The sequence below is a fragment of the Poecile atricapillus genome, chromosome 2 (assembly GCF_030490865.1).
Source record: "Poecile atricapillus isolate bPoeAtr1 chromosome 2, bPoeAtr1.hap1, whole genome shotgun sequence".
In the NCBI taxonomy this organism is placed as follows: domain Eukaryota; kingdom Metazoa; phylum Chordata; class Aves; order Passeriformes; family Paridae; genus Poecile; species Poecile atricapillus.
In genome coordinates, this window is record NC_081250.1 from 45769328 (window position 1) to 45795997 (window position 26670).

Sequence of the window (26670 nt, forward strand, 5' to 3'; positions counted from 1 at the left end):
CGCTTGCTAGCGTCACGTAAAAGTCACCATCCATTTCAACTAAACCCGCCACAGTACAGCGCCCTGGTTTCGCCAGGGATTGCTCCCGATGCCGAGGGCGCGCCCGGCCGATGGTGCCATGGGACAGCCGCAGCCACACGCCCGGTGACCAGGGCCACCTCGGAAGCCACAGGGGCAGCTCCACTCGCTGTCCAGCTGCTCGCTGGCGGGCACGTCCCATCGCTGCAACGCCATTAGCGAATTACAGGACCACTGCAATCCTCTGACAGATCACAGGACCCCGACAAAATCGCTGGAGGCTCCGACTTTAAATTTCCTGCCGAGGGGACTCAACGCTGCTCCGAAAGGCCGCGGAGCAGACCTAAACCACGTATTTAGCCCGGTATCATTTAACGTGTTCATCCTCCCAGTATTTAAAGCCCAGCGCTGGAAGGCGGCGAGGGGAGAGCGGGAGCCCTCCTCCCGTTTCCCGACCGATGCCCATAGGTCCCGGGCACACCGCTGCGGGACACGACCCGCCGCCCGGCCCCGGCCCGCCGCGGGATGCGGAGCACCGCGCGGCCCTCGGGTGGCCGCGCCATCCCCGGGCTCCCGCACGGCCGAGGGGCCGCGCGGGCCGGGGATGCCAGGGACAGCGGCGGGACAGGGAGGCAGCTGGTGGAGAGGCGCAGGTGGCGGCGGGATGGCATCCCCCGGCGACCCGCTCCCGGTTCCCAGCTCTCTGCTGCCAGTTCCCGCTCCCGCCCCGCTCCGGCAGCGCACACACCTGCCCGCCCCCCGGCACCCCCCGCCCCGCGCTGTCAGTCGCACCCACCTACCCCAGTGGCCGCCGCCGCCGCCGCGGGTCCGGCGCGCCCCGCCGCCCCCGCGCCGGCAGCGGCACGGCACGGCACGGCACCGCACCCCCCCTTCCGCCGCCCGCCCGCCCCTTGCGCGGAGGTGGAGCGGCCGCCGGGAGGAACCAGGAAGTGAACGGCGGCGGCGGGAGGCAGCGCGTCCCCGGCCCTGCCCTTCCCCGCTCCGCCAAGGGCTCCCCGGCCCATGGACGGGCACCGGCTCCGGGCCCCGAGCGGCTCCGGAGCGCCTGTGCCGACCGCGTGTTAACGGCCCGGGCCTGCGGCTGCCTGGCGGGGCAGTGCGGCTTCTGTGAGGAAAAACCCCACACTTTTTTGTTCTGACATGGAAACGGATGGCTCTGCCTCTGCGGGCACCTCTGAGCCCCAGGCAGGTTCAGGGTGGTTTTGGTTTGCGGGTATCCAAAATCTGCTGTCACCCAAGGAGGAGCCGTGCGTGCAGCGCAGAGCAGTGAGGCTCTTTGGGGGACTGCAGTATCATTCTTAGGAGAAGAGGCTAAGGGAGTTGTGCCTGTTCAGTCTCGAGAAGAGACTACTGAGAGGGGACATCATTAGTGTGTATAAATGTCTAAAAGGAGGGGGGTGTGGATGTGCCAAAGAGATGAGCCAGGCTCCTCTCAGTGGTGCTAAGCACTAGGATGCAAGGCAGTGAGCAGAAACTGATGCACAGGAAGTTCCACCTGAACATGAGGAAGAACTTAACTTGTGTGGGTGACCATGGACTGGAAGAGGTTGTCCAGAGAGGTTGTAGAGTCTGCCTCACTGGATATACTCAAGAACTGTGTGGACACAAACCTGCGCCATGTGCTCTAGGACAGCCTTGCTTGACAGGGAGGTTGAACCAGATGACCCACTGTGGTCCATCCCAACCTGACCTGTTCTGTGATTCTGTGAAGAGTGCTTGTCCTGGGGTGACACTGCAGGTGTCGTGTTCAGAGCCAAGCAAAGGCTGAGTTTGCTTGACACTTTCCACGTCAAGCCACTGCTTCCAGCCTTTGCAGCTTTGCCCAGGTATTAATCATGCTGTGCAAATCTTCACATTTCAGGGGATTGCCTCAGGCTGGCTTTATCTGGGCTTGTGATGATTTGGCACAGCCTGTTTTTTTGGTAATGGGAAAGGGCCAGAAGAGGCTTCTGTGAGAAGCTGCTAGAAGCTTTTACCATGTCTTACAGAGCCAATTTTCATCGAATGGCTCCAAAGATGAACATGCTGCTGGCCCAATTAGAGAGGTTGGTAACACCTCTGTGATGACATATTTAAGAAGAAAATCAAAACAGCACACAGGCAGTTTTTTCCAGGGGTGGTGAGGCACCACTGCCAGGGCCATCCCAGCACAGCGTGCGGCGATGCGCCACAGTCACCACCATCTTGGTACGGCCCACAGCAAGCCTTGAGGGCCTGGCCACCCCTAGCCACCTGTGCTGCCAGCAGAAGGGCAGGGGTGGCATCTTCTCCTTCCTCATGCCCCCTGTGAGGAGAGGTGTTAAATAGTGCCAGTGCCACAGCAGCTGCCATTGCCCACTCAGTGGCTGTGGGGCCACCTGACCGGTGGCGAAAATATGGTGAGCAACTTTCAGTGCTGTAGGATCCCGCAAGAATCTTTGAATTGGTGGAACTTGTTTGCAATGGTAGGTACAAGCAGCAGTTTTTCTTCTAGACAGAGGAGGAAGTGAGGACATCTGAGAGATAACAATATGGCAGCACTAAGGTCAGTGGAAAAAGAAGGAGAGAAGGTGCTCCAAGCGCCAGAGCTGAGATTCCTCTGCAGGCCATGGTGAGGACTATGGTAAAGCAGGCTGTCTCCCTGCAGCCCAAGAGGTCCACAGGGGATGAAGAGATCACTCACGGCCCATGAAAGAATTACACTGGAGTGGGTGGATGCTGGAGAAAACTGAGCCAGTGGGAGACCCTAATGGAGGGAGAGCCCCTGCTTCCAAAGACAACGAGGGCCCATGCTTCCAAACTAGAGCAGCCTATCCTTAGAGGACTGCACCCCGTGGACAAGTGACCCACACCACAACAGCTTCAAAAAGACTGTTTGCCCATGGGAGGGACCCAGGGCATAGCAGAGTAAAGACTACTGTCCCTGAACAAACAAAAAAAAATCTCAAGTCACAATCTGACCAAACCCCCCATGCCCTGTCTCCTTCTGCCATCAGTGGGAAAGAGGGAGGGGTTAGGGGGGAAATGGTGTTTTAAAAGCTTATTTTACTTCTCATTATCCTCCTCTGACTCTGTTAATAGTAAATTTACTCTATACCTTTAAATTTGAACCTGTTTTGCCCTTAGAGTGTTTTTTCCCAGTCCTCATCTCAACTCATGAGCCCTTTGTTAATTTTTCTTGTCTCCTCTGCCCAGCTGAGAGCAAGAGAAGATCAGCGAGCAGCTTTCATGGGTACAGTGTCAAACCATGACATGGGCCAACACACGTCATGCATTTACCACCAGATATTGCTTTGCCTTTGTTAAAAAACAAAACAACATGAAAACCCCAACAAACCCAAGAAACAAGTGGCATCCTTTTTTGTGTGATAAGCTTCACTACCGCTTTGTGCTGGAATTTGAATGTCCTCAGAAGTGCTCTTTAGGACAAGAGGTTGCCTTCTGCCCTCCCTGAGGAAAAATGAGCCAAACCCACCTTTGAAAAACTGCTGTTTACATGTGAACAGGATTTGCAAGCTGAGCCTCTGGACGATGCATGGATTTGACTAACATTAGGTAGACTCCAAGCTGGGATGGCAGAAGTGGGAAAAAACTAACAAATCACTCTTTCCTGACAATAGTAATTGTAAGCTGCTGTGGGCTAAGCCATGAGAGTCAGGAACTACAATGAGAGCCAGAATGTCATCTCCCCATGCTCTCAGTGGAAATCACAGGGTGCATCTGCATTAACACTGTTTTGGATGAAGAATTCACTCACATTTTCATGGAGTTTCTGATTTTTATCTCTTGTTTGGTTCACACTGTGCAATGCGAGGACACAAGTATCGCACTGGAAGTCAAATGTAGGGTCAGTCTGTGATGGACAGCAGCACTGGCAGATGTTATTTTAGAGAGACCATACAAACCATTTCATGCATGGGCACTGCCTTTGTCTGGCACTCCCCTGGGCCAGCAAGGAGACCTGGCCCAGCTCACCTCACTGGGGTGAGTGGGGAGGACAAGCTACCCAAGCTCCCAGCTCTGCCAGGCTCCACTGCTGGCTCTTCCCACAAAGAAGCAGTAAGCAATCCCCCAGATACAACATCCCTAGTGTGCAGAAATGTGGCTCCTTTTAGATGCAGGTAAGACGTGGGAAGAATCCCAGAAATGCATTGGCTCTGGCCTGACTGCTAATTGATAAGCAGCCTGCCAATGGGACCAGACCAAGATAAAACTTCCAAAACCATCCATCACTCTTGAAGTTTGCTCCCACTAAATCATGCCACCTGATCAAGTAGGCACAGCCAGGAATGCTTGGTACATTTGATTGAACAAGGAGTCATAGAAAGTCGGATAAACTCCAACAATGTGCTGTGTAATGCTTGGGAGCCATGGATCATTTTTAGCCAAGCAAGCATCAGCGTGAAGTCAAGATAGCATCTTCTCAAATACTCTGAAAATTATACACAGGAGCTGTGCAAAAAAAGGCGTGCAAACTTATATTAATGACTGTTACGAAACTTTCAATTAAGGCTGTCAAAAAAAAAACCTCCAACCCTTAATTATTGTTTTAATATATAGTGCGGGTTTTTAATCACATTTCCCACGCCACTTTCCCAGCGATATCTGGCACAGGACCAGCAGAATCTCTTAAGGAAAGCATCTGATTTCTTCCCTGCTCCCGCACCAGCCTTCCCCGCGCAACGCACCTCGCTTGGACCGTTCTGAGGTTTAAAAACTCCGCAGGGACAATGAGGAAACACAGAGGACTGTGACTACGCCATCCATTTCTGAGCACCAGGATATTTCCACAGCCTCCTTACGGGAGCTTTTAGCAGGAAACGGGAGCTTTGGTTTTAGCGCGACGCTCAGCTTCTTGGACGGGACGTTTTCCGGGAATCGGGGTGCCTAGTGGGCACCGCGTCCGGAGCGCTGCGCCTGCTCCACGGGAAAGGCTTCTGTGGCTTTGCGGCTGCACGCCCCGCTTTGCCATCAGGCAAGGGGAGCCCCCGCTGTGAGACGGCGGTGCCGGCTGGGCGGGCCCAACAGCAGCTGTGGGTGCCCGGCAGCTTCCCCGCGGCGGGCGGAAGACGGGCAGGGAGGCAGGAAGGCGGGCAGGAAGGCAGGGAGGAAGGCGGGCAGGGAGGCAGGAAGGCAGGCAGGAAGGCGGGCAGGAAGGCAGGGAGGAAGCGGGACACTGCGCAGCTGCGGCCGTGAGGCGGCGGCGGGAATGGCGTCCGTGGTGCTGAGCGAGGCGGAGAAGCTGTACATCGTGCACGGCGTGCAGGTACCGGCGGCGGGGAGAGAGTGGCGCTGGGGAGGGAGGGAGGCAGGAGGGAGGGAGCCCTCCACCGTTGTGTGTGGTGGTGAACCTCTGGAGTAGTGATCATCGGAGCACACCGAGCATCGGAACGGGAAGCAGGCTGGGAGCCTGTGGACGTGGATTTGTTTTCACGGAATCCCACAATATGCTGAGTTGGAAGGAACCCACAAGGATCGTCAAAGTCCGACTCCTAACCCTGCACAGGGCACCCCAAGAATCACACCATGTGCTCGAGAGTGTCAGGAAAATTAATCCACAAACACCGGAGGTTTATGTCCAAAAAGGAGACAGAGGAGTCCTTTTACTTTATTCCAGTAAAGGGAGAGGCCATGGGGCATTCTCCTGAGGTCTCTTAAATTTTTGGAGGGCGCAGCCTCCTTTTTATCCTAATTCCCGGCCTAAGGTACAGTTTTCCCTGAACACCTGATACCTGGGATACCCCGCCCCACCCCAATGCATGATCCCTTCTTAATTCTTAACTCTTGTGGAATTCGTGGTGTTTCCTCAGTGTCTCTTCCATCCTTTAGGGGAATCCCTCCCATTGTTTCTGTTATCTCTCAGTGATAGTTGCATCTTACCAGCAGACCCACAGCTTGTTTGTAAAGATAAACCTGTCATTCATCTCAAGAGCATTGTCCAAATGCTTCTTGAACTTTGCCAGGCCTGCTGTTGTGACCACTTCCTTGGGGAGCCTGTTCCAGTGCCCAACCATCCCCTGGGTCAAAACCTTTTCCCAATGTCCAACCTAAATCTCCCCAGACACAACTTCAGGCCATTTCCTTGGGTCATGTCACTGTCCTGTCCTGTCACCACAGGGAAGAGCTCAGTGCCTGCCCCCTCCTCTTCGTCTTGTGAGGAAGCTGCAGACTGCAGTGAGGCCCTCAGTCTCCTCCAGGCTGAACAGACCAGGTGATCTCAGCATCTCCTCAAAAGACTTCTCCTCAGAGCCCTTCACCGTCTTCATTGCCCTCCTTGGGATGCTCTCTAAGAGTTTAATGTCCTTCTGTCCCCATTTACTCCTCTTTCCTTGCTCTTCCATGGCTCTTCGTCAAATTATTGCCATTGGACAGAGTTTTGGTCTATAACTTAGTGAAGGAACATGAGTGGACAAAGGAGTAAGAGTGAAGGTGTCTGAGGAGAAGCCCCAAAGATAGAAGAACTGTATTCTCACTGAAATTTACTGAAAAACAACCTGTTTTTATGGGAACAAGCCGTGTAGTATCAGAGGATGTGTAATACGCATTTGTGGAATACAGACAGATCAAAGCATTTGGAAGGCTGGTGTGTAATTTTTGTCTGCTGGGGTCCTAATTACTGATGTAAAACTTGCCTATCCCAGGAAAGATCTGGGTTGTACTAGGTAAAGTACCATTTAAAGTCACGACCTTTACAGTTTTGAAATCCGAAGCTTTCTTTTGGGAATTAGAGGGATTTGGTGCAATTCATATCTGCCTGCAGATGGCTTGTTGCAAGCTGTAAATAAAAGATAGAAGTATACAAGTTGGTTCTTTCGTATTCCATGGTGAAGCTACAAGCTGTTGCTTTTATATCCTCTTTACTGCTACATTTGGTATAGGAGAAGAAAACTTTAAAGTCACAGAGCTTTTGGTTTGTAGTGAGTTTTTTTGTTTATTTGTTTTGTTTTGTTTTTACTTTTCATTACTGATTCCCTTAAGTGCAGTATATTGATTGTCATACTTAGGAAGACCTTCGTGTAGATGGTCGAGGCTGTGAAGACTACAGATGTGCAGAAGTAGAAACAGATGTTGTATCAAACACAAGTGGATCTGCAAGAGTAAAGCTGGTAGGTAAATTTCTTAAGGATTGGGTACCTTGCTGATGAAATTGCTTGTTCATGTGACTAGTTAATCTGAGGCTATTTGTAGGTAGGGGGATGTGTGTGTGTGTGTGTGTGTGTGTGTGTGTGTGTAATAGCATGTATTTGTATAGCAGCAAGTGAAACCATGTGATATGGAAATAATGTCAGGATATATAATTAGTTCAGGCTGGCTTGAGCTGGATTTACTGTCAAGTGCCTGGACAGCCTTCAGTCTGAGCAAATCTAATATTTAGTGTTCAAAACTGAAGTTGCTGTTGTGCCCAGTTCCTGGGAGGGGAGGGGGCAAAAATTCCTACTCCTTTCAAATGAAGCAAAACTACTTCTGATGTGGTGACTGTGAAGAAGACAAATGTACTGTGCACCATTATGAAGGTTCTACAGAAAGCTGTTTACAGAACCAAAATGACAGAAGTAGTCTTGATAGTAAGAATTTTTTTAACCTAGAAAAAAGTAATAAGTATGGTAATTATTTGAAAAATCTTCTTACACTTAATATTGTCCTTCTAAAGCCTTTTGTTTTTTAAAAAAAATGTTATTTTAAGTTCACTCTGATAGAATGATCTAGTAACTGAAAGGTAGAAATGACAGCTTAACATAGACATTTAAATTAAACAAATAGTTCTGTAGTTATAATTCCAGTTGTATGATGTGTTTTTGTTTTAATAGGGAGAAACTGATATCTTGGTAGGCATAAAAGCTGAAATGGGGACACCGAAGTTGGAGAAACCAGATGAAGGTTACTTGGAATTTTTTGTTGACTGGTTAGTATACTAGAAAAAGAATGAAATCGATCTAATATTTGGAATAAATGACTAATCAGGTCTTGCCATTCTTCAGAAATTTATGCCTTCATTCCACTAACCTCCTCTAGGTTTGAGTAATAGGAATAAGTCATTTTACTGTTTTGACAGCAGTGAATGTTGAGAAATTTTTTGCTGGTCCTGCAAAGCCATGAGAAGCAAATCTGCAGGACTTAAAGAATGAAAACAGGTTAAATAAAACAATCCCAAATTGCATAGCATCACTGCAGCTGGAAAAGAGTAATGGTTCATGTACACATGCTTGGAACTGGACTTAATGACTAAAAAATGTCAGCTGTTGATTTTGCCATGATAAAAATAGAGAAAAACCTCTTTCAAAAAAAGTAACTTGGAAGAAAAGAATTGACCAATGCAGACTGTACTTTAACTGTACTTAAAGGTCTACTTACTTTGTCTGTGAAAGCAGTGGAAAAGGTTTGAAGTGTGTTTAGTACAAAACTTTTTTTTTTGTTTAAAAAAAACATAAAACCTCCAGTGTAAACTCCAGATGCAAAAACTAATTAGAAATTTTAGTTATATATTTATCAGTGAATACATCTTGCATTAACTAAAATGGTGTTTGTTTTTAATCAGATTTCTTGCATTTTGCTACAGATGGACTGTTGTTTATCCTTACAGTCTTTATAGTGTTTCAGTTATGGAAGAAGCTAGAAGAAAACTGAGAACTCTTGTTTTCAGGTTGCTCTGAGATAGCACAGTGACATCTCAGTGTTAGTCTATACTGTCTGCAGCCTGAGACTACAGTATCCATGTCTGGCAGACTAACCCAAAACTGTTCTTTGTGATTTAAAGTGCTTTGGGGAGCCTCTCATAAAAGCCTTGGCATCGTCAAGTTGGCTGCTTTGCATGTGACATCTCTTTTCATTCTCACTAAAAAAAAAAAAATTTTTGCTATTCTGACATTAAACCAGTATACCATTAAAAAAATCTAAAGGTGTGAGAGGTACTAAGTGTGTATCTAATAATCTTTCTGGCCTAATTATCTATAGCTCCCTTAACATTGGTATGTCACATTGTGCAGCCTTATCTAAGACTGTGCGTCAGTATGTTCTAGTTAACTGTGGAAACTTGAGCTTTGAAGGAAAGCACTTACCTGTGAATTGATAGTTTTTTTACAATTGCTGTTCAAAAAATATCAGATGGGAAGATGGTCTTGAATGTGGTCCTGCTGTTAGAACTCATGCATGAAGTGTATAAAATAGTATGTGTTTATTGTTTTGGGTTTTTTTTTTTTCTGGTTGTCTCTATATGAAGACAGTCCACTGACAGCAGAGACATTTCCTTCCTAAAAAAAGTGGTCTGTGGACATGTGGCAATTCTGTGATGCTTCCTGTGTATGTAAATAGATATTAGAAAAACTTCAACTCATTAGATTAATGTTAGATTGTATTTTCTGTTAATCTCTGCTTTATAGGATGGGAGGAGATGTGAATCAATATTGTGGGAGTTGGATCTAGTCAGTTCAGGAAATAGGTAATCTTTAACTTCTGTGACAAGAGGATCCAAGGGCCTGAGCTTTAGAAGAGTGCAGTCAATTGTCACTTGCTTGTGGCACAGGGAAAGGTGTCCTTTGGCTTCCAGAAAGACACAGAAGACAAAAAGTGGAGGCAGCTTGTTGTCTGTCAAGGGGAATGAGCTGCTGTCAGTACCCTGATGCTTTTCCAGACTGCCACTGGGTGGTAGTAACTGAGCATAATTCAATGCCCTGAATCTACTGGTGAAGTTCCTGGGTGTTCTATTTGGCTTTCATATTGTTGAAGCTAATAATAGAACCTCAGACTGCAGTGATTACCGTCTTAAAATGCTTATTTCCCAAAATTTTCATGGTTTCTTTTACTGATTAAAATAATCATTTGGTGGATCATGTGTATAATTCTCTGCTCCAAACTTCTATTTCTCTTTATTCTGCTCGGAGTCCTTTACCTGAAAGCGTGCTGAGGAGCACACTTAGTCCCATTTTGAGACAGACTTTAATGCAAATCTCTGGAAGGGTTGATTTTGGGGGCACTGATTTGTGATCCTAGAAATTAATTATCCTAAAACAAGTCTATGTCCTGTGTGGTATTCTTACTGCCTGTCATCACTGGAGAAGGCATTCATCCTGACCCTTGACGTTGAAAGACTGCTGTGTCTGCTTTTCTCACATTTGAGTTTTGTGGCTGATCTGATTTATTGCTTTCAAACTGTAAGAAGTAGAAACAACAAGAAAAGCAGACATCTGAATTCCTTGCATGCATCAGATTTTGTTTGTGGAATTAGGGAAGCAAGGAATATATTTGTCCATCTGACCATCTGTAGATTACAGTATATTAATGGCCTGAGCAATAGGTCAGAAATGTTTAACTGTTGGAACAGATTTTGACTGGTGACAGGAGGAGTTTTGAAATTCAGTATTGATCATTAGAAGCATCGTTATGCTTTAGGAGGAATCTTAGATTGTTAGGCAATGTGACACTGAAATAATTTTGATAGCCTTGAAAGTTACCTGCTGCTTGGTCGTAGAAATTCTGTACCACTACTAGGTTCTTTCTGTGCTCCATAAGCCAAGTTTTTTTTGTCATTTTCTAGCCTGTTAAGACAACCCCTTTCCAAATTTTGCCCAGTATAAGTTCCTGCAATAGTCTGTAGGCATTAGGTGGCAGTATTTACCAAATAGTTATAATAATATTCTGCTAACCCTGCTTCTTTATTTCACTTTGATTGCAAGGAAATGAAGTGTTAAAATAATAATGGAATTAAGATACAGTGAAACGCACAGTGATATTCCAATTGAGTCTTAGGTTCTTTCTACTCACTGTCAAAGAGAGCATCCACTTGTAATCAAAAAATACAACATTTGATAAAACTTTGTGCTTAGAAATAATGATGAGGCATAGATTGAAGTTTGCATTAATTCTTGCAACTTGCCATTGGGATTATAATGCTTGCATAACTATGGCTTAAACAGAGTGGTCTTGTTAGCTTGCATGAAAGCTGCTCCCATGGATAAATGCTTGTTTAATACAATCTGAAGACCTGCCTCAGCACTGAGTTATACTTAGAAAAGATCCTATCTCATAGAATTGGTGTCTGATAACCCTGAATAATATTCTGTGTCACACTTGCAATGCTTATTCACATGGCAAATATAGTTTGGAAGACTAGATCAGTGCTTAATTGCCAGTAATGTTTCTTTGTATTTTTAAGCATGTGTAGTGCTGTCTGTTTCTAGTAGCAGCAAATAACTTCTATAAAATCCAGTAGTTCTTCCTGACATTCTGAGTTTTCATCAACTCTGCAAACAACAAGTGGGGAGAATTTACTGTGAGGTAAGGATAATAGTAGATAATTATGTGTAAGCTTATAGATTCTGCAGTACTGTTGGCACAGCTCACTTGATGGTTTAAGTCACACCTTGATAATCGGAATCTTTAGCTCTTTGGGTTTGTCTTTTTTTAAAGGTGAAAGGACTATATTCCAAGACTTAGTTTTCTGCTGTATAGTCATATTCCTGGTGTGCTGAGGTTTTGATCATCATATAGACACAGAACATGTATGAGAAATTTGCCCTGTGAGGTGCCCCACCAGGAGAGTACAGGGCGTGGCCACTACAGATTTTGAACAGACCAAAATTACTTCGGTGTAACTACTTCCTTTGATATGTTCTGTAATGAGAATTAGTTTGGTGGAGGTCTGACTGGTTTATTTTAAAACAAGACTTGCAATTCTGTTTCAGGTCCACTGCTTGAGAATGTTCTTGCCGTCTCTATAAACCAGAGGCTGGGTTTGGAATCTTAGCTCATTATTTTGCTGTATATGAATCTCTGGACATTTCTACTCTATTTTGTTGTTCTTTGGAGGCAAGGCATTTTTTTCTTTGGTTTTGGGTGGTTTTTGTTTGGTTTGGTTTTGCTTTTGTTTGTTTGGATTGGGGTTTTTTTGTCTTTTTTTGTAGGCCTGTTTTCTTTTATTATTAGAAGTTTCTTAGCTGTGTACGAGGCCCCAGCACCCAAGACTTTCTTGCATGACTGCTCATAAATAGTTTGTTACACTGAAATCAGGGAAGTGAAAACCACAGACTTTGTGAAATCCCTTCAGGAAAAGATGTTCAGTTGTTGTTCTCCATAAGCTGCAGAGAGTAATGACATGCTTTCTTTAAGGGGCTTGATAGCAGACAATACACTCAGTAAAGAAATTACCGATTAAGGTCAGGCAGTCATGTTACTTATAAAAAATTAGTGTTCTACTTGTCATATCATCATATCTTTCTCTTCATAGCCACTCTTCTAATAATTCAACATTCAACTCTTACTAGGCTGTCTTGGTAGCTGTTGTGAACTTTGTACACATGTCCCACTTGTTTTTTTTTTAAAAAGAGTTGAGGTGATAGAAGGTGACAGTGCTTAAGAAGTAGTATCTGAGAGAATTCACCAAATACTACTTTAATTACAATTGGGGAACTGAAGATGGTAGTGGGATTTAGTTAGCATTAGTATTTGTAACAAAATGTCAGTATATTATCTGTATCAAAATATTCTCTTATGTAAAATGGAAATCAACCCTTTTCAGATAGGATGCTTATTCTTGTACAGATAAATCCTTAGAGACTTTTAATGCTTTATACTTAAAAAATATTATTTGGGTATTTGCTGCTTCAAAAGTGAAAGTATTCTTTTCTTTCTTTGTCTAGTTCTTCAAATTCTCCTGAGTTGGAAGGCCGGGGAGGAGAAGAACTTGGCACAGATATAGCAAATACACTATACAGAGTATTCAGCTGCGAGAACAGTGTAGATTTGAAATCCCTTTGTATTAATCCCAAGGAGCACTGCTGGGTTCTCTACGTGGACGTATTGGTAAGTACAGAAATGAAAACTAAGATTCAGCAAAATGTTTCTAAGGCAGAGACTGACTTAGCATAACCTTCTGTATTTTCTTATTAAAAATAAAGCTTCTCATAATGTGATATAATGTATCACAGGATGGATGGCAGTTTTCTTGTGAATCTACTTATAGTAGTTAATCACTAATTTCAGCTTGCTCTTTTTTTACTTTTCTTGATGCTTCTCTTCCACTGCAGAACTAATAAAACATTGAATACTCTGAATCTGTCTCAGGTAAAAAGCAGTGATCTTATATTGACAATGAAATTGCCACTAAAGAAGGGTAAACTTCTATTCCAAGCTAGATGTAACAGCAAATATATTGTTCAAGTAAATGTAAGTTACCATGGGTGCATGTTAGCCCTAACAGAAGTGTCCATCTGTCCGGTTTTTTGTACTCTTATCACACCTAATTCACTAAAGTAAAATAGAAGCTTTTCTAGCAAAAGCTAGGTTTAGCCTAGGTGCTTTTTGAGGAAAGTTGTATATGTGTATTTAACGTAGAAGATAAACTGAACATTTGTTCCCATGACAATAATGGAAACTGAATTTTATGCGTACAAATCTGATGCCTGCAGCAGCTCAAAAACATTTCCAAAATATGCTGCATTTAAAGCATTCTGTCATGGGAATTTCAACAGGAGTCTGCAAGTCAGACTCTCCTGAATGTTATTTCCAATTCTTATTGGTCCAAAGTTGAGTTTCTGTATGTCAAATTTGGAAATGAAAATATGGTAAGGGATCTTACAGCAATCCATTAGGGTCTGTGAAATAATGTGCAAAATGTTAAGCTGTATGGCCAGAAAATTAAATACAGGGTTTTGTTGAACAAAACAGGACCATTTAGACTAAGACCTAAATAAATGTGAAAAATATGAAATGTGAAATAAAAATTAGTTCACTAGGTGTTTAAAAAGCAGTAGCATTAGCATAATTATAGTAGAGATGGTCCGAGAGTCCAGCTACAAAATGATGGAATATGTACCTCAGCTGAGTGCTTTAACAGCCTGAGCCACTGGCTTATTGCAGCTTGGTGTGGTTTAATGGAGAATGAAGTGTTAGTTCTGAGAAATCACACTGGGGCCTTTAGTTACTAGGTAATTACAAGCAGAGATACAGAATATTAAATGCTGTGCTTATTTAAGCAACATGCTGCTTAACGTTGCATAGGCACTGCACAAACAACGACTTTCATAAAGCTGTCTGCTTCTGTGTGTATATATATGTGTATAAATATAAATATATATGTATATATATACACTGTTCTGTATAGCTTTTGTTTGAGATACAGCTGGTTGTTATGTGATTCTTCCTGGACAGATCTGTTGGTTGTCCACAGTCACAGAGAAAAACAGTCTCTGTGTTTCATGCAGCTAGTTGTATCAGAATTATGAACATCAGGCCTATGTTATGTGAGAAATTTTACATTTAGCTCTTTTTACAGTGCCAATAAAGAATCCGTTGCAGTTTCATAATTACAACTCTAAGCTTGATGAGTCTTTTTAATGTTATGTTCTGCAGGGATTTTGTGTGTGAGCCATTGAAGAGCTGTTGGTACAGTTAGAACAAGATACTGTTAACATTTCTCTCTTATTCTGTTCCACCCCCACCTTATTTTTCTTCTTCAGGCCTCTGTATTTTCACATTTTTGACATATTTGTAATATTTCCTTTTCTAAACTGTAGACATGTATATTACATGTGATAGTGTATACGTAATCTAGGTATTTGACACCTACAGATTTTCCTGAAGCTGCTGTTGCTGAATCATTCCTATAGAATTCTACTTTTTATAGGGTGTGGTGTAAGGATGACACTTGGGCTAATGTGAGGAGCAACTCACATTATTAGTCATTTGAGGGAGACAGATTCTGAGTACAAAAACAACACTCATAGGGAGTCCTTTGGGTGATGCTTTCCTTCAGAATTCCTGGAAATTATTTACACTGGTGTTTGTGTTGTAATAGTTAAATTGGAGGGAAAATAAGCCTGAAATCTGTGGTAAGGCTGAAAATACTGATACCTTGCAATCAGGTGTGAAGGTACTTGTCTGAAAGCCTCTCATTCCAAAAGACAAAGATCCAGAAAGAGTGTTATGAGCTTGGAATACTCTATTGCTATGCAATTTAGCCACATGCACTTTGATTGCAGCATCTCTATTCAGCTCCTTTGTGTTAACAAAATTTGACACATGCAGCCTCAAAAGAGAAAATAGCGTGTCTTGCAGTCATGCAGCTTTATCAATTAAAAACATCTCTCAAATATTTTCCAGTGGTCAGTGTACTTGGGACATGCTATAATTCTGTACAGTCAGACTGGAAAAAAATAACTTCAACCATGCATCCCACAAAGATGCAGACATACGGACAAATTGAGATAGGTGTGTCAAAGGTTGAGAATATATACCTTGACCTTTCAGAGTATATGCATTCTTTCTTAATAGTGGAAGGTGTTCCAATAGTAGCTTACCAGCGTGCAGTACCACAAAGGCCTGTTCTCACCCTCTCTGTGTTTCCCTCAATTTCTTTCCTTTTCTAAGCAAGCTATTGATGTCAGAAGTAAGGTTTTAGGCATTTTTGAGTGGCTATTGATATATATGTATAGCCTTCTCCCCATAATATGCCCCAGCAGCCTGCTGGGCTAAGCAAGAAGAATCAAAGTGTGCAATCTCTTATCATTCCCTACCCAGTCACAGCAGACTGTGTGTCAGGAGGACAGGGTGCATTAGGTTCTCTTGAAATTTTGCAGTTCACTACTGAGCACCTTCCAGGACTTCCTCATGTTTTCTGTTTCCCCTCCTGCCCCCAGTCTGATTAAAGAGCAGTTAGGAATCTCTACTTTTGGAGGAAAAACTTCTCTGAATAAGGTGAGGTCTACAATGTGTTATATTTTCTTTCCCCTAACTTTTTCACTTGCATATCAGTAAATTAAAAGCAGACAAGACCTCTCTGCTTCCCATAACTCACAGTTGTGCAGGCTTTCCTAGTCCTAAAAATAACTAAATAAATGGGGGGGGGGGGAGGGATGTCAGTACAAGGTGCTTCAGCTGAGAAAAGTGTTGATTTCTTTGTGGAGGAATTGTTGCACCATGCTCTGTGCAGGCCGTGTTCCTTGCCTCTAGGAGCCACTGTAGTACAGATAAGGCTTTAGAACAGCAGCCTGAACACAAGCCTAGCAACAGTGCAGGCACATCCCATTATTGTGTTATAATAACAAAGATGTTGTGGGGCTTATTGTGTTACCAAGTAAAATCCAATAATGACTGAAAGGGGCAAGTTAACCTCTCTGTATCCAGCAGCTGCGTGCAAAGAAATAATCTAATCACCTTTGTATTTAGCTTTTTATCCCAACTTTTTGTTATTCTTTTTACACTATTCAGTCTGTCTTCATAAAAAGTAACTGTCTTTACAGAATATCTCGTTTATGATATTCTCCCTGTGCATGAGTTTATCTCATTTTTAAATAAATTTTGAAGAACAGTCAATGCAATCAGGATTGCAAAACGTGTTTTACTCTCGTCATACAGCATAGGTTGATGTCACAGAGAAGCATCCATATGTTCTTGCTGAAGTAGTTCCAAAGGCCTAGTATATGTGTGTGTTCTCAGGAAATAGTAGTGGCAGCTGAGAGCTGAGCTTGTCAGAGAAGTGACAGTAGGCTATGGACAGACACATCCCTGACTTGCCTGGCAGCCTGCAGAAGGTATTAGTGGTTTTGGGAGCCCTCCCTTGTTACCTTGTATGCAGTGCTGCTTTTCCCTTTGACTGCTGTACTCCTGATCTTCATGGGAAGAAGCTGAGCTAGGCTCCCTCCACACACTTCACTTGTTGATAACACTCATTTGAAATAGACTTTGACATCAGGCTCTCCTCAGATCACTTTCAGCTACGAGACAAACCTGACGATGACTCCCATAAAGAGAATAAATCATGATGTGCCTTCATAACTACACCTTATATAACTAGCTTTCCATACCATGTTCTTGGTGGCAATGCATGTTTCTTCTGTGAAAGCAGTTCTTCCAGTTGGTTTTGTCCATCTGATATTTAAAAAAAGGCTCCTCTTTGAAATGAAATATAGAAAATTGATTGGCTTAATTTAACACTAAAGAATTAATGTGATGGGTTTATAAAGGGTATTCTGGTCATAGACTAGTTCAGAACCTTAGCACAAGATAATAAGAACAGTGATGGTTTCATTTCAGCTTCTATTATTAAATTTTATCATTAATTTTATTATGAAGTGCATTAACTCTTCTATTTTGCATGTATAATACAGTTAGCTGAAATCTTAATTTCCTATCTGTTTCTTTTCATAGATAGGCTTTAAAGACAACTTTGTTTTTTAAAAACCTGTTCTGGTATTTAATTTTCTTCCTTTTCAAGTAGATTTAAATAAAATAAAAGGCTTCATTTTAAGGACCTTAGCCTGATTTTCTTTTAAAGAGATTCTTCTTTTCCTCCCCAGTTATTAGAATGTGGTGGGAACATCTTTGATGCAATCTCTATCGCAGTGAAGGCAGCTCTCTTTAACACAAGGTAAAGCACAGATCTTATTTCACGTGGGTGGAAGTGGCATGGGAAGTGGAAAAGAAGTACTCTCTGTGAGCAAAGCATTTTTAATGCTTACTTATTTAAATAAGAAGTACCCAAGACAGTTTGCATTCAGATACAAGGCAGTCATTTGCATGCAAGTAACATGAACTAATGTTATTTTAAATCAATTTCTAATGATCAGGTGTCATATTACCTCTTATGCACAATCAGGCTCACAATATAACTTTTGTTGTAGCCAGATCCAGAAAAAATAGTCTTGACCACGTGGGTTTGTAGCAGGTAGTTGGAGGCCTTGGTGTTGATGCCTTGTGGGTTTGAAATAAGATTTACTGATATGTGATGCTCCTGAATAAGAAGCCCTCTCTCAGTGTGACTACTGATTTGTAACTAGCCCTGATTTTCCACTCTTGATTTTGTTCTCATTAACTGTCAGCCTAGATTTCTCTTTAAAATTAAGAGGAAAAATGTGATAGTGAGAGATTGTGGGGAGTGGGAAACAATGTGTCTATAAAAGAACTTTGCCCCATGCGTCATAATGCAAAGAATGGAAAAGTAAAATCTAGTAGAATGAATGATGCAAGTCTTCTGAGCATGTTTTTAATGAGATTTACTACTATTTTTTCTATTGTTTTTATCTTTGCTTATCTGTAGGTGAAAGGGAGTACAGAGTTTTGTAGCACCCTTGAGAAAAACAACCTAGTGAATAGCTTTGCTAAATAACTTACATGGCAAAAATAGCTGGTAGAGGTGCAAAACCTAGACTTCTACAAACAAATGTTTTAAAACTGGATCTCAAATTGTTCTTCAGCATTAAATTAGAGAATTGCTAAAGTCATTAGTGTAGTTCTGGCTTACTTAACAGGGAATCAAAGGCACAGTACTAGATCTGGAAAAGTATGCACAGAAAGAAGAGGAAAATATGCTTTTGAAGACAGGCAGTATATCAGGTTATAAACACTTTCAAAGGGATAAGGGGAGACTTATCCATCTGAGACTAGAAGTTGTATTTGTTGCTGAGAAATTTCTCATGTTAATCAAGTTCTCAGCAGTAACTTTTAACAGTAGATTGTTTTTATAAGATTAAGAAATACTTTTAAAAATGTAATGGCTCACAAAGGAGTTGGCAATACAGTAAAAAGAAGAAATGCCTGTAATTCTGTGTGTGAGTTGCCAGGATGCAGAAGTCATATAGTTCAAACAGTTGCTACCATGTGAGTTGTTTTGCAGATCCACAGCTCATACTTTATTTGTAAGATAACTAGGGCTTTTTTCTTACTTTGACCAGAAGAGAGAGATGATCATATAAAAAGTAATGAATTAAATAAGTGAATGAAAGAAAATCTGTTGCTCTGGGAACATGGACAACACGTTGGAGGGTGTAATTATTTTAATATTTCTTACTAAATTTTATTTCTCTGACAGCTGTGTCCTTTATATAATCTTTAAACTGTGGGCAAACATCGCGGGTCATGTATCATTTCAAAATGTGGTACAGTATGGCACAGCCTGTTGATTTTATACCTTTGAAAACCCTAATTGATTTGAGCAGGGAATGCTAGTACAGCTCATCTCATACAAGCTCAGAAGGTCAAGAGGTGAAATTCAAAGTGAAAACCTGCTTTCCTCATTCACTATTATTCTCCCCTTCCCTTTGTAGCTACTGGGTTTTTTTTGGATTGACACAGGGTTGTTCAAGAGTAGCTGCCTGTTCTCCATAAAATATTATTCTCCAAACAGGACAAGATGTCAGTTTGAAGATTGCTTCAGATTAAGTGTTCTGAACTGTGTTCGACATCTGTCCCTCTTTGACTCTTACTTGCTTTTCCTACTTTGTTTACAACCAGGTTTTTGTTCTAAGTGTTTTCAGATCTTTGCCAGTGTTGACTAGAGCATTGGAACAAAGAGCAGGGAGCTCAAGCTGCTGTTGTTTCTTTGAAGCTACAAAACTTTAGATATTGAAAGCTTCAGCTTCAATTTAAAATCTTGCTCTGAGCATTTTTGTAATATCTGCAGACACATTTTGCTTTAGAGCTAAGTAAATCCAACATCACAACTTACGGAATTTTGCGCAAGACTTACGGGATTAAAATCCTTTGAATGCCTGACCTGACTTGTTCTCTCCCCTACAGGCATGGAGCAGTGACAATAGAACTGGTTTAGGGGGAATATTTACTCCTCTCAGTTTTGTTTTGTTCATTGAGTTCTAAAAACTGCAATCAAGATCATGTGTACAAGATAGCAGATACCAGATTTCCTTCTTGCACATGTCTCCCAGATGTTTAAAGATCGATTTATTAATGATGGAAGTAGATACTGCAAAATTTGCAGTTAGCAACTGTGTCAGGACATTAAACTTGGTCCTGTGGAATGTGCCTACTTGAAACCAAGGCTGCAGAAAATGGGCAAGTTACAAAAACGACAAAGTTTATAACAGCCTTGCAAATACTGAGGTTTTTGCTGCACAGCATGGTAGAGGCAGAACTGATGCCTGCTTGGAAGGGTGGGACTGGTTTTGCATTTGTGAAATCTGGATCTGCACACACAGAAAAGAGCACTGTTTGTTACATGACTGAGCCTTGCTGTACAGATCTCTGCCCTGATTAGTTGTAGGACTCAAAATAGAAAAATAAAAGTTGCAAAGTAAACATGTACAGCTATTTCTTAAGATAAATTTTGACAAACTGGGAGAGGAAATCTACAGTGCTCTGGAAAAGCTTTGTACTGCATTCACTTTGCACAGTTTTTGTGTCCATATACCCCTTTTTTATGCAACTGTGATGCTTGTGTCTGATCTTTTTGCCTTTGCAGTATTTCAATTTACACCTCTCTCATCTGTTCTTGGCCAAAAAAGTCCTTGCAGGCATTTTTCAGATATTAATTCTGGCAACTTTTTCTTGCAGACCAAACACTGCTCTGGTTTCAAAGCAATTCTAGGTTGGAGTTAAAAATTGCTTAATCTCAGAGATTTTCCTAAAATCTTGCTTTGTTTTTTAAATACTCCTCTGGCACGTATACCTCTTGCTTGACTAGGCTGTTGTCCAGTGTTGTCCATTGTCCTGTGTAGCTTGAGGGTTAGTCACCTTGTGACTTTATTCCATCAACTTGTAATGGAATATTTTAAACTTGAAAATAGGCTTTGATGTATTTCTAATGAGTTGGAAAACATTTGGAGTTTCATTTCCGGAAAAAGCGCACATCACAATTGTTCTGCTTACTCAAAGTCTTAGTTTTGGGTTGGCTCAGGCCAGTATGCTTGTAGGGAATTTGTTGTCACTGGAGGAGGGTTAGCTGTTTTGAAGTACTTGCCACTACGACTTTTAGCCACAAATAACTAAAATACTCTTCCAGGGATGAAGCAAAATCACTTTGTGTTGGTGGGGGGAAATGTTCATTAAATCAGTCCCTATTTCCTCCTTTTTTAAAAGAAGAGATTTGTTATAGAGGGTATAAAAGAATGTAGCCTCCAGACTTTAGTTATAAAACACAATGCTACTCTAAAAGCACTAATATAAAATCAGATTGTGGTTACTGAGGTTCGCTGTCTTGAGACATCTTGAAATATTTTATTTACAGGTGCAAATGTGTGAAAGAGAGAGTAGTGTGGGTGAGCTCTGTGTGTGTTTTACTGGCCAGTAATGCCAAGTCTCTCAGTCAGTACTCCATCCTAGCAGGCACTAAAATGGATAAATGAACATGTATAAGATGCTGACATTCTTGGCTGCCTGAGATACCATCTTCTACTAAATCATTTTAAATTACTTTATTCATTATGCTAAGGAAACTGCCTTAAATCATCCCATAAAACTTCCATTAGTGGCTATCACAACTACAATGTATGTACGACTGATAAGGAGCCTGTCTAGCTCATTTGTGAGAGAGCTCATCATTCACAACTGAGAAGAAAACATTTCTTGGATTTCTGCCTGGGTTTTCACCACTGCTTCATCCTGATGTGTTATATATTGCTTGTATATCTGCCCTTAGAACAGTAGAGTATCTTGCCAATCTTCTCATCTTACCAGAGAAAGAATTTTACTAATGTAACCATTTCACCCCAAATCTTTTCAGTTGGTGCTATTCTTTCCTGAACAGCTTTGTTACTTCTGTTTGCTACTGATGGCACACCTTTGCCAAGCAATGCAACTGATGTAATCCTGACAACTTTACTGTTGTCTGCAAGGTTGGGAGCCACAGAACAAAAAGATTCAGTCTTGGTAATCTGTCTCCTGTATGTCTGTGACATTCCTGTACATATAAAGAATTGTTCAGAACTGATTTGTGCAAGTTCCAAACATATTTCTCCCCGTGTAGTAGTGTAAAAAAACAGCTCAAATTTTAACTGTTTGAATGATGTAAATATGGTGATCTTATCCTAAATATCTTCCCACTTACAGTGTTTTCTTTGTAGTCTCAGGGAGTGAGTTGTTAGTACTTCGATCACATTCTGTACTGTTCTTCTAAACATTTTGCCTCATTTGGAAGAACGGGGACTTCCTGGAATTGTGACTGTATAACAGCTGTATTTGTTATCTGTTCTGGCAATGACTCTGCACCTTTTGTTTCCACAGAATACCCAAAGTTCGTGTTCTGGAGGATGAAGAAGGCACCAAAGAGATTGAGCTGTCTGATGACCCCTATGATTGTATTCGAGTCAACGTAGATGAGGTGCCCTGTATTGTCACACTAAGCAAAGTAAGCATGACAAATTTCTGACTTTCTGCCTAACAACTCCAGTTTCTGATAATTTCACCTGCCATTTATTTTTTTCCCTAGAGGTAAAATTGGAGTTACAGAAATGGCCAGTGTTAGCTATGTATATATTTGTTTGTCTTTGGCCTCCTAATTAAGAACTTTTACTGAATAACGGGTTCTTTTGCACCTCTGACTTGTAGGTTTCTACTTGATGCATTCTTAAAATGCCTCTTCTTGCAAGCAGAGGAGTTGTTTATTACTTGTCGTCTGCTCCTTGCTGAAGATCCAGAGCAGCAGATATGTCAGTATGTTAAAATGAGAGGTCACTGTGTTCAGGACTAGAGATTGTGTGATCTGCCTGGAGTTATATGCTGAGTATTTGTTGCTGAGGACCATTTTCATGGGTGCAATACCATCCCTTTCCATTCAAACAGGTTTTTGTCTTCCATATATAGCACACAGCTAACACGGTTGATTTTATGGATGCTGCATTTTCCATTGCAAGTGTTAGTGATTGGCTTAGGTACCTGAAAGTTTGCTTCGCATTTCTTTTAAGCAAAGTACATAAAATTGTAGAGGGGCCATTGCTGAAAAGAGAACTCACCTGAGTCTTGGCATGTGTAATTTTCAGGTAGAGGGGAGCAAAGTCTATACTTAGAGTTGTAGGGATAGGTGAATATGGAGTTTCATACAGATGAAAGTATGGTAGAAAGGAAAACAGAATGAAATGGTGACAAGCTTGTCTCACCTCTTGTTTATGTACCCATAGTCTGAGCTCAGAGGCTGTTTAAATCCTGTGTTATCAAGTCAGTCTCTGTTTCCAAAGGCCACTTGATTTTAGGATGGGAGGCTGTAGATAAGTAACAAAGCCACCACTCACAGTTTGATTTCTCAATGGGGGAGCTTTGAGATCTGCAAACTAATGCATTGTTTTGTCGCTAACTTGCAGATTGGATATAGGCACGTGGTGGATGCTACCCTACAGGAAGAAGCCTGTTCTTTGGCAAGCCTGCTTATTTCGGTGACCAGTAAAGGTGCCATCACTTCTATGAAGAAGGTGGGGAAAGGTAGCCTGGATCCTGAGAGTATTTTTGAAATGATGGAGGTAAGGAATGTTGAGCAGTTGACTGTCTTGGATGATACTGGATGAACTGGAGCTTGGGTGTACAGAAGGCTTCAGTAAGGACTTTTAGAGCAGAGACCTTGCTGCTTTGATTTGGTGCACAAGGGACTTTGTGAAGGTCACAGGCAGTTTCTTTGAAACAGATTCTAATGTGAGTGGATACTGTCTAAAACTTCTAGATACCTGAAATGTGTGGTACTTAACTTCAGTTTCAGGCAAATACTTCACAGCTGTAAGACAGTAAAGCTTAAGCTGAGAAACTTTTAGGGTATTTTTAAAGAACATGATCAGTCTTTTACTGTTTCTTTTAAAGACTGAAAGAGCAGAACTTTTAACATGGTAAAGTCCCTATAAAAGTAGAGATGGTGTTTGGAATTGGTGGTGCATTGTGTTCTAGCACAACTCATTTGTTTTATGATAGGCTTGCTGTTCTCATTTTACTGTTGTTTTTCTTTGCTTCCTTATTGAGTTTACAATCTGTCCCTACTTCATAAAAATACCAATGTCCAGATACTGTCCACATTCATATAAGATCTATTTCAAACCCTTCTTCAGGCTCTTAAATCTGTTTTCCAGTGTAAACTCTCATGCTTGAGTTTGGCCTTGAGCATGAGACAGAAGTGGCTTTTGAACTTGAAAGTAAGAATGAAAATGAGATACTTCAAGCTGGCTCTGTCTGTTTCCTAGAGACACAGGGCTAATTTCTGCATGGCTCTAGTGAGGAATGCTTGTCAGAGTTGGAAGCCAAGTTTGACAACTGTTGGTCTCAAGCAGGAATTACTGAGTATATGGCACTTGACTATGTCATGATGTCCATCCAGAGTGCTAATCCCAGTGGTACCAGCGGGCTTTTTATTTACTTTCACATATGCCTTTTATACCCCTTACCTGGGTAGAGAGGTGTTATCTCTAATTCCTCTGCAGGAGTGAGAGATAAAGCTGATCACAAAAAACCCCAAATGTTTTCTGTAAGGTCAGACTTAATCTGTTTGGTTCTGCCTTAACATCCTGATTAGGATATCAAGAAAAACAAAAAGGCCTGGGAATGCCCAGTGGAGGAACTAGGTAACCTATGTCTGACAGCTCTGTTCCCAAATGATTTGGTTCTGCACAGTTCCCGCTCACTTTGACCTGGGGTCAGTGATGCTGTCCTACATTTGAGGAGAAGAAAGTGTATCAGCCCTCTGGACTGCTGCAGTGATCTTTGTCCCAGTGCAGAGCTGTAACAGTTCTTGTTCTTATGGCCTCTATTTATGTAGTATGACTCATGGTGTCTATGATTTACAGCTACCCTTCTGCAACAAAGCTCTTCCCAAATTTCCTTTGGTACCACTGTCCGTATTCTGGCGCCTGGCTCTTCAGTTTAAAATGTAGCTTATTTTCAGGCTTGTGCGTGGTTTCAGGAGGTGAAACAGAGTTTTGTGTCAGCTGTGTGGCAAGGCCTAGGCTTTGCTGCATAGATCAGGAACCAATAAACTCATTTTAATATAATCTGCCTTTGGCTCTCTAGGGATGGGTGTGATCAGGGATTTACAGAGACCCTGGGAAAGCTCCAATGGGCACCACTGCCTTAAGATCTTTATTTCACCACTGCCCAATATTTCTCTGCCCTGTACCTTGCACAGTATACTTGGGCATGTGGGATGAATAGAGGTCAGCACTGGAGCTAATCCTGTTTGGTTTTCACTGCTGAGTTTATTTCTGTAAAGAAAACATTCTGTTAACTCCTTTAAGGTCCTTGGACAGGACAGAATTACAGATCATATAAAGGATCTGCCCACAGAGTGATTTGGTGGTGCAGCCAGTGTGCATTTTGGGCTTTTCTGGCCACAGGACAGGGTGTTCAGCTGGTCTAAATTCACTTTACTGATTCTGAGCACATTCAGAAGAGTCTACTTAGCTTTCTCTTAGTAGGCTTCTTTGCTGGTCAGGTGTCTCTTGTCCTCTGGCAGCTAGAATATTGCTTCATGCTCTTTGTGCTGGCTGATTTGAATGTGTGCTTGTGCCTGATGTGAATTTAATTTGTATTCCTGAGTGATCCAGTGATGTACAGATCTGGTACTAATGATTGTGGAATGCTTCTCTGATGAATGAGAGCACTGCCTTTGTGTGTACATTTTTCCAAAACTTAATCAATTTAAAATGAAACTTTCACCACCATTATTTTTCTAAATTAAAAGCATATTTTATGATACCAGCTGGTGTATATGAATCATCAAAGAGAAAATATTTGTCAAAAGGAAGTGTTCCATAAGAGTTGTCTTCCTGTAAATGAGCATATGTCTCAGGTTTATTTTGCTTTCTTTGCTTTGCAGACAGGACAAAGAGTAGGCAAGTCACTTCACATAGCCCTTCAGAAGATTTTGGATGAAGAAGAGAATTTGGGGACTTCACGACCAAAAGTTGGATTTCTAGGATGACTTTTTATTAAATATTCAAAACTGTTTTTAATTGATTTTGCAGTCTTGTCAGTTTGTATATAAAGAAAAGGGTTGGGTTTTTTTTTGTTGTTGTTCCAGTAGAGCCATCCTCCTGGCTAAGAGGCTTTCAAAATGTTACTAAACTTAAAGCAAGCTTGTTTAATACAGTTAAATGCAAATAAGCAAATTTGAGGGGCTTTCAATACAGGTAATTTCTGGCACCTAGGAAGTGCAGAAGCAGCAGTTGATGCTGTTACCTGGGAAGTGCTTGAATCTGTTTTCCAGAGTGACTGGTGTACTTTCCATGTAATTCTGTTAGCATGTGTTTCACTTCTGTAAGCCAGCTGCCATGTTCTAGAATGCATATGGGGTTGTCTTCAATGCAGCACAAATGAGAGCAGCACGAGGTGGAAGTCTTCCTTCAAATTACCTTACTATTCCTTGAATAAAGTGTGGTTAGATTTTACTATAAATACAACATGGTCCCAAGTTCCCAATTCATATTTTAAACCAAGATTTGTCTACAGCTGCCTCACAAGGGGAAGCAGGGGGGCAGGCACTGAACTATTCTCTTCAGTGACCAGTGACAGGCTGTTCGAGGGAACAGCCTGAAGCTGAGTCAGGGACAGTTTAGGTTGGATATCAGGAAAAGGTTCCTCACCCAGAGGGTGGTTGGGCACTGGGACAGACTCTCCCAGGAGGCGGTCACAGCACCAAGCCTGACAAGAATTCAAGAAGTGTTTGGACAATGCTCTCATGCACATGGTGTGACTCTTGGTGTCCTGTACGGGGCCGGGAGTTGGGCTTTGATGATCCCAGTGAGTTCCTTCCAACTCAGGATATGCTATGTTCTCCTTGCTCCCTAGAGCTCTACCTGTCCCTTTTGCCAACTGGTTCAGTAGTAACCCAGCCAAAACATCTCACTGTGGCTAAGGAGAAGGGACATGGCCAAGGTAATTGGGAAACTAAGTTGATCTTTAAGAGTTTGATAATTCAGCTGGAAAAGCATAGTGGCTATCAATAATGATCCTTCACAAGGA

General features: G+C 42.1%; 2 protein-coding genes across 9 annotated transcripts in view; one reads left to right on the forward strand and one right to left on the reverse strand.

Moving 5' to 3' along the window:
* The window catches only part of ZDHHC3 (zinc finger DHHC-type palmitoyltransferase 3), a 51597-nt gene extending 46503 nt beyond the window's left edge, over window positions 1–5094 (reverse strand). For 2 of the 8 annotated variants that reach the window (XM_058833603.1, XM_058833597.1), the window contains exon 1: window positions 815–853. Coding sequence is in view for 1 of the 8 variants with exons in the window: in XM_058833604.1 (XP_058689587.1) it covers window positions 819–1043 (225 nt within the window). In the remaining 7 variants the exon portion in view is untranslated. Of the gene's footprint in view, window positions 1–814; window positions 1170–4706 lie in introns of those variants that run through there. The other 6 variants (XM_058833602.1, XM_058833604.1, XM_058833600.1 and 3 more) reach the window with 6 other exon arrangements.
* Window positions 5095–5126: 32 nt separating this feature from the next.
* On the forward strand, window positions 5127–26103 carry EXOSC7 (exosome component 7). The gene is made up of 8 exons (XM_058833607.1): window positions 5127–5284; window positions 7023–7124; window positions 7827–7921; window positions 12651–12813; window positions 17307–17377; window positions 21964–22087; window positions 23037–23192; window positions 25526–26103. The coding sequence occupies exons 1-8, from the start codon at window positions 5228–5230 to the stop codon at window positions 25628–25630; spliced, it is 873 nt and encodes a 290-aa protein (XP_058689590.1). The 5' UTR covers window positions 5127–5227; the 3' UTR covers window positions 25631–26103.
* The last annotated feature ends 567 nt before the right edge of the window (window positions 26104–26670 follow it).

What these genes read in the sequence shown, in the direction of transcription:
- EXOSC7 (XM_058833607.1), top strand. Translation starts at nt 5,228, where the DNA reads ATGGCGTCCGTGGTGCTGAGCGAGGCGGAGAAGCTGTACATCGTGCAC. An exon ending in GATCTGCAAGAGTAAAGCTG is followed by an intron (nt 7,125 to 7,826) that starts GTAGGTAAATTT and finishes TTGTTTTAATAG; the next exon opens with GGAGAAACTGATATCTTGGT. An exon ending in TTCTCTACGTGGACGTATTG is followed by an intron (nt 12,814 to 17,306) that starts GTAAGTACAGAA and finishes TTTCCTCCCCAG; the next exon opens with TTATTAGAATGTGGTGGGAA.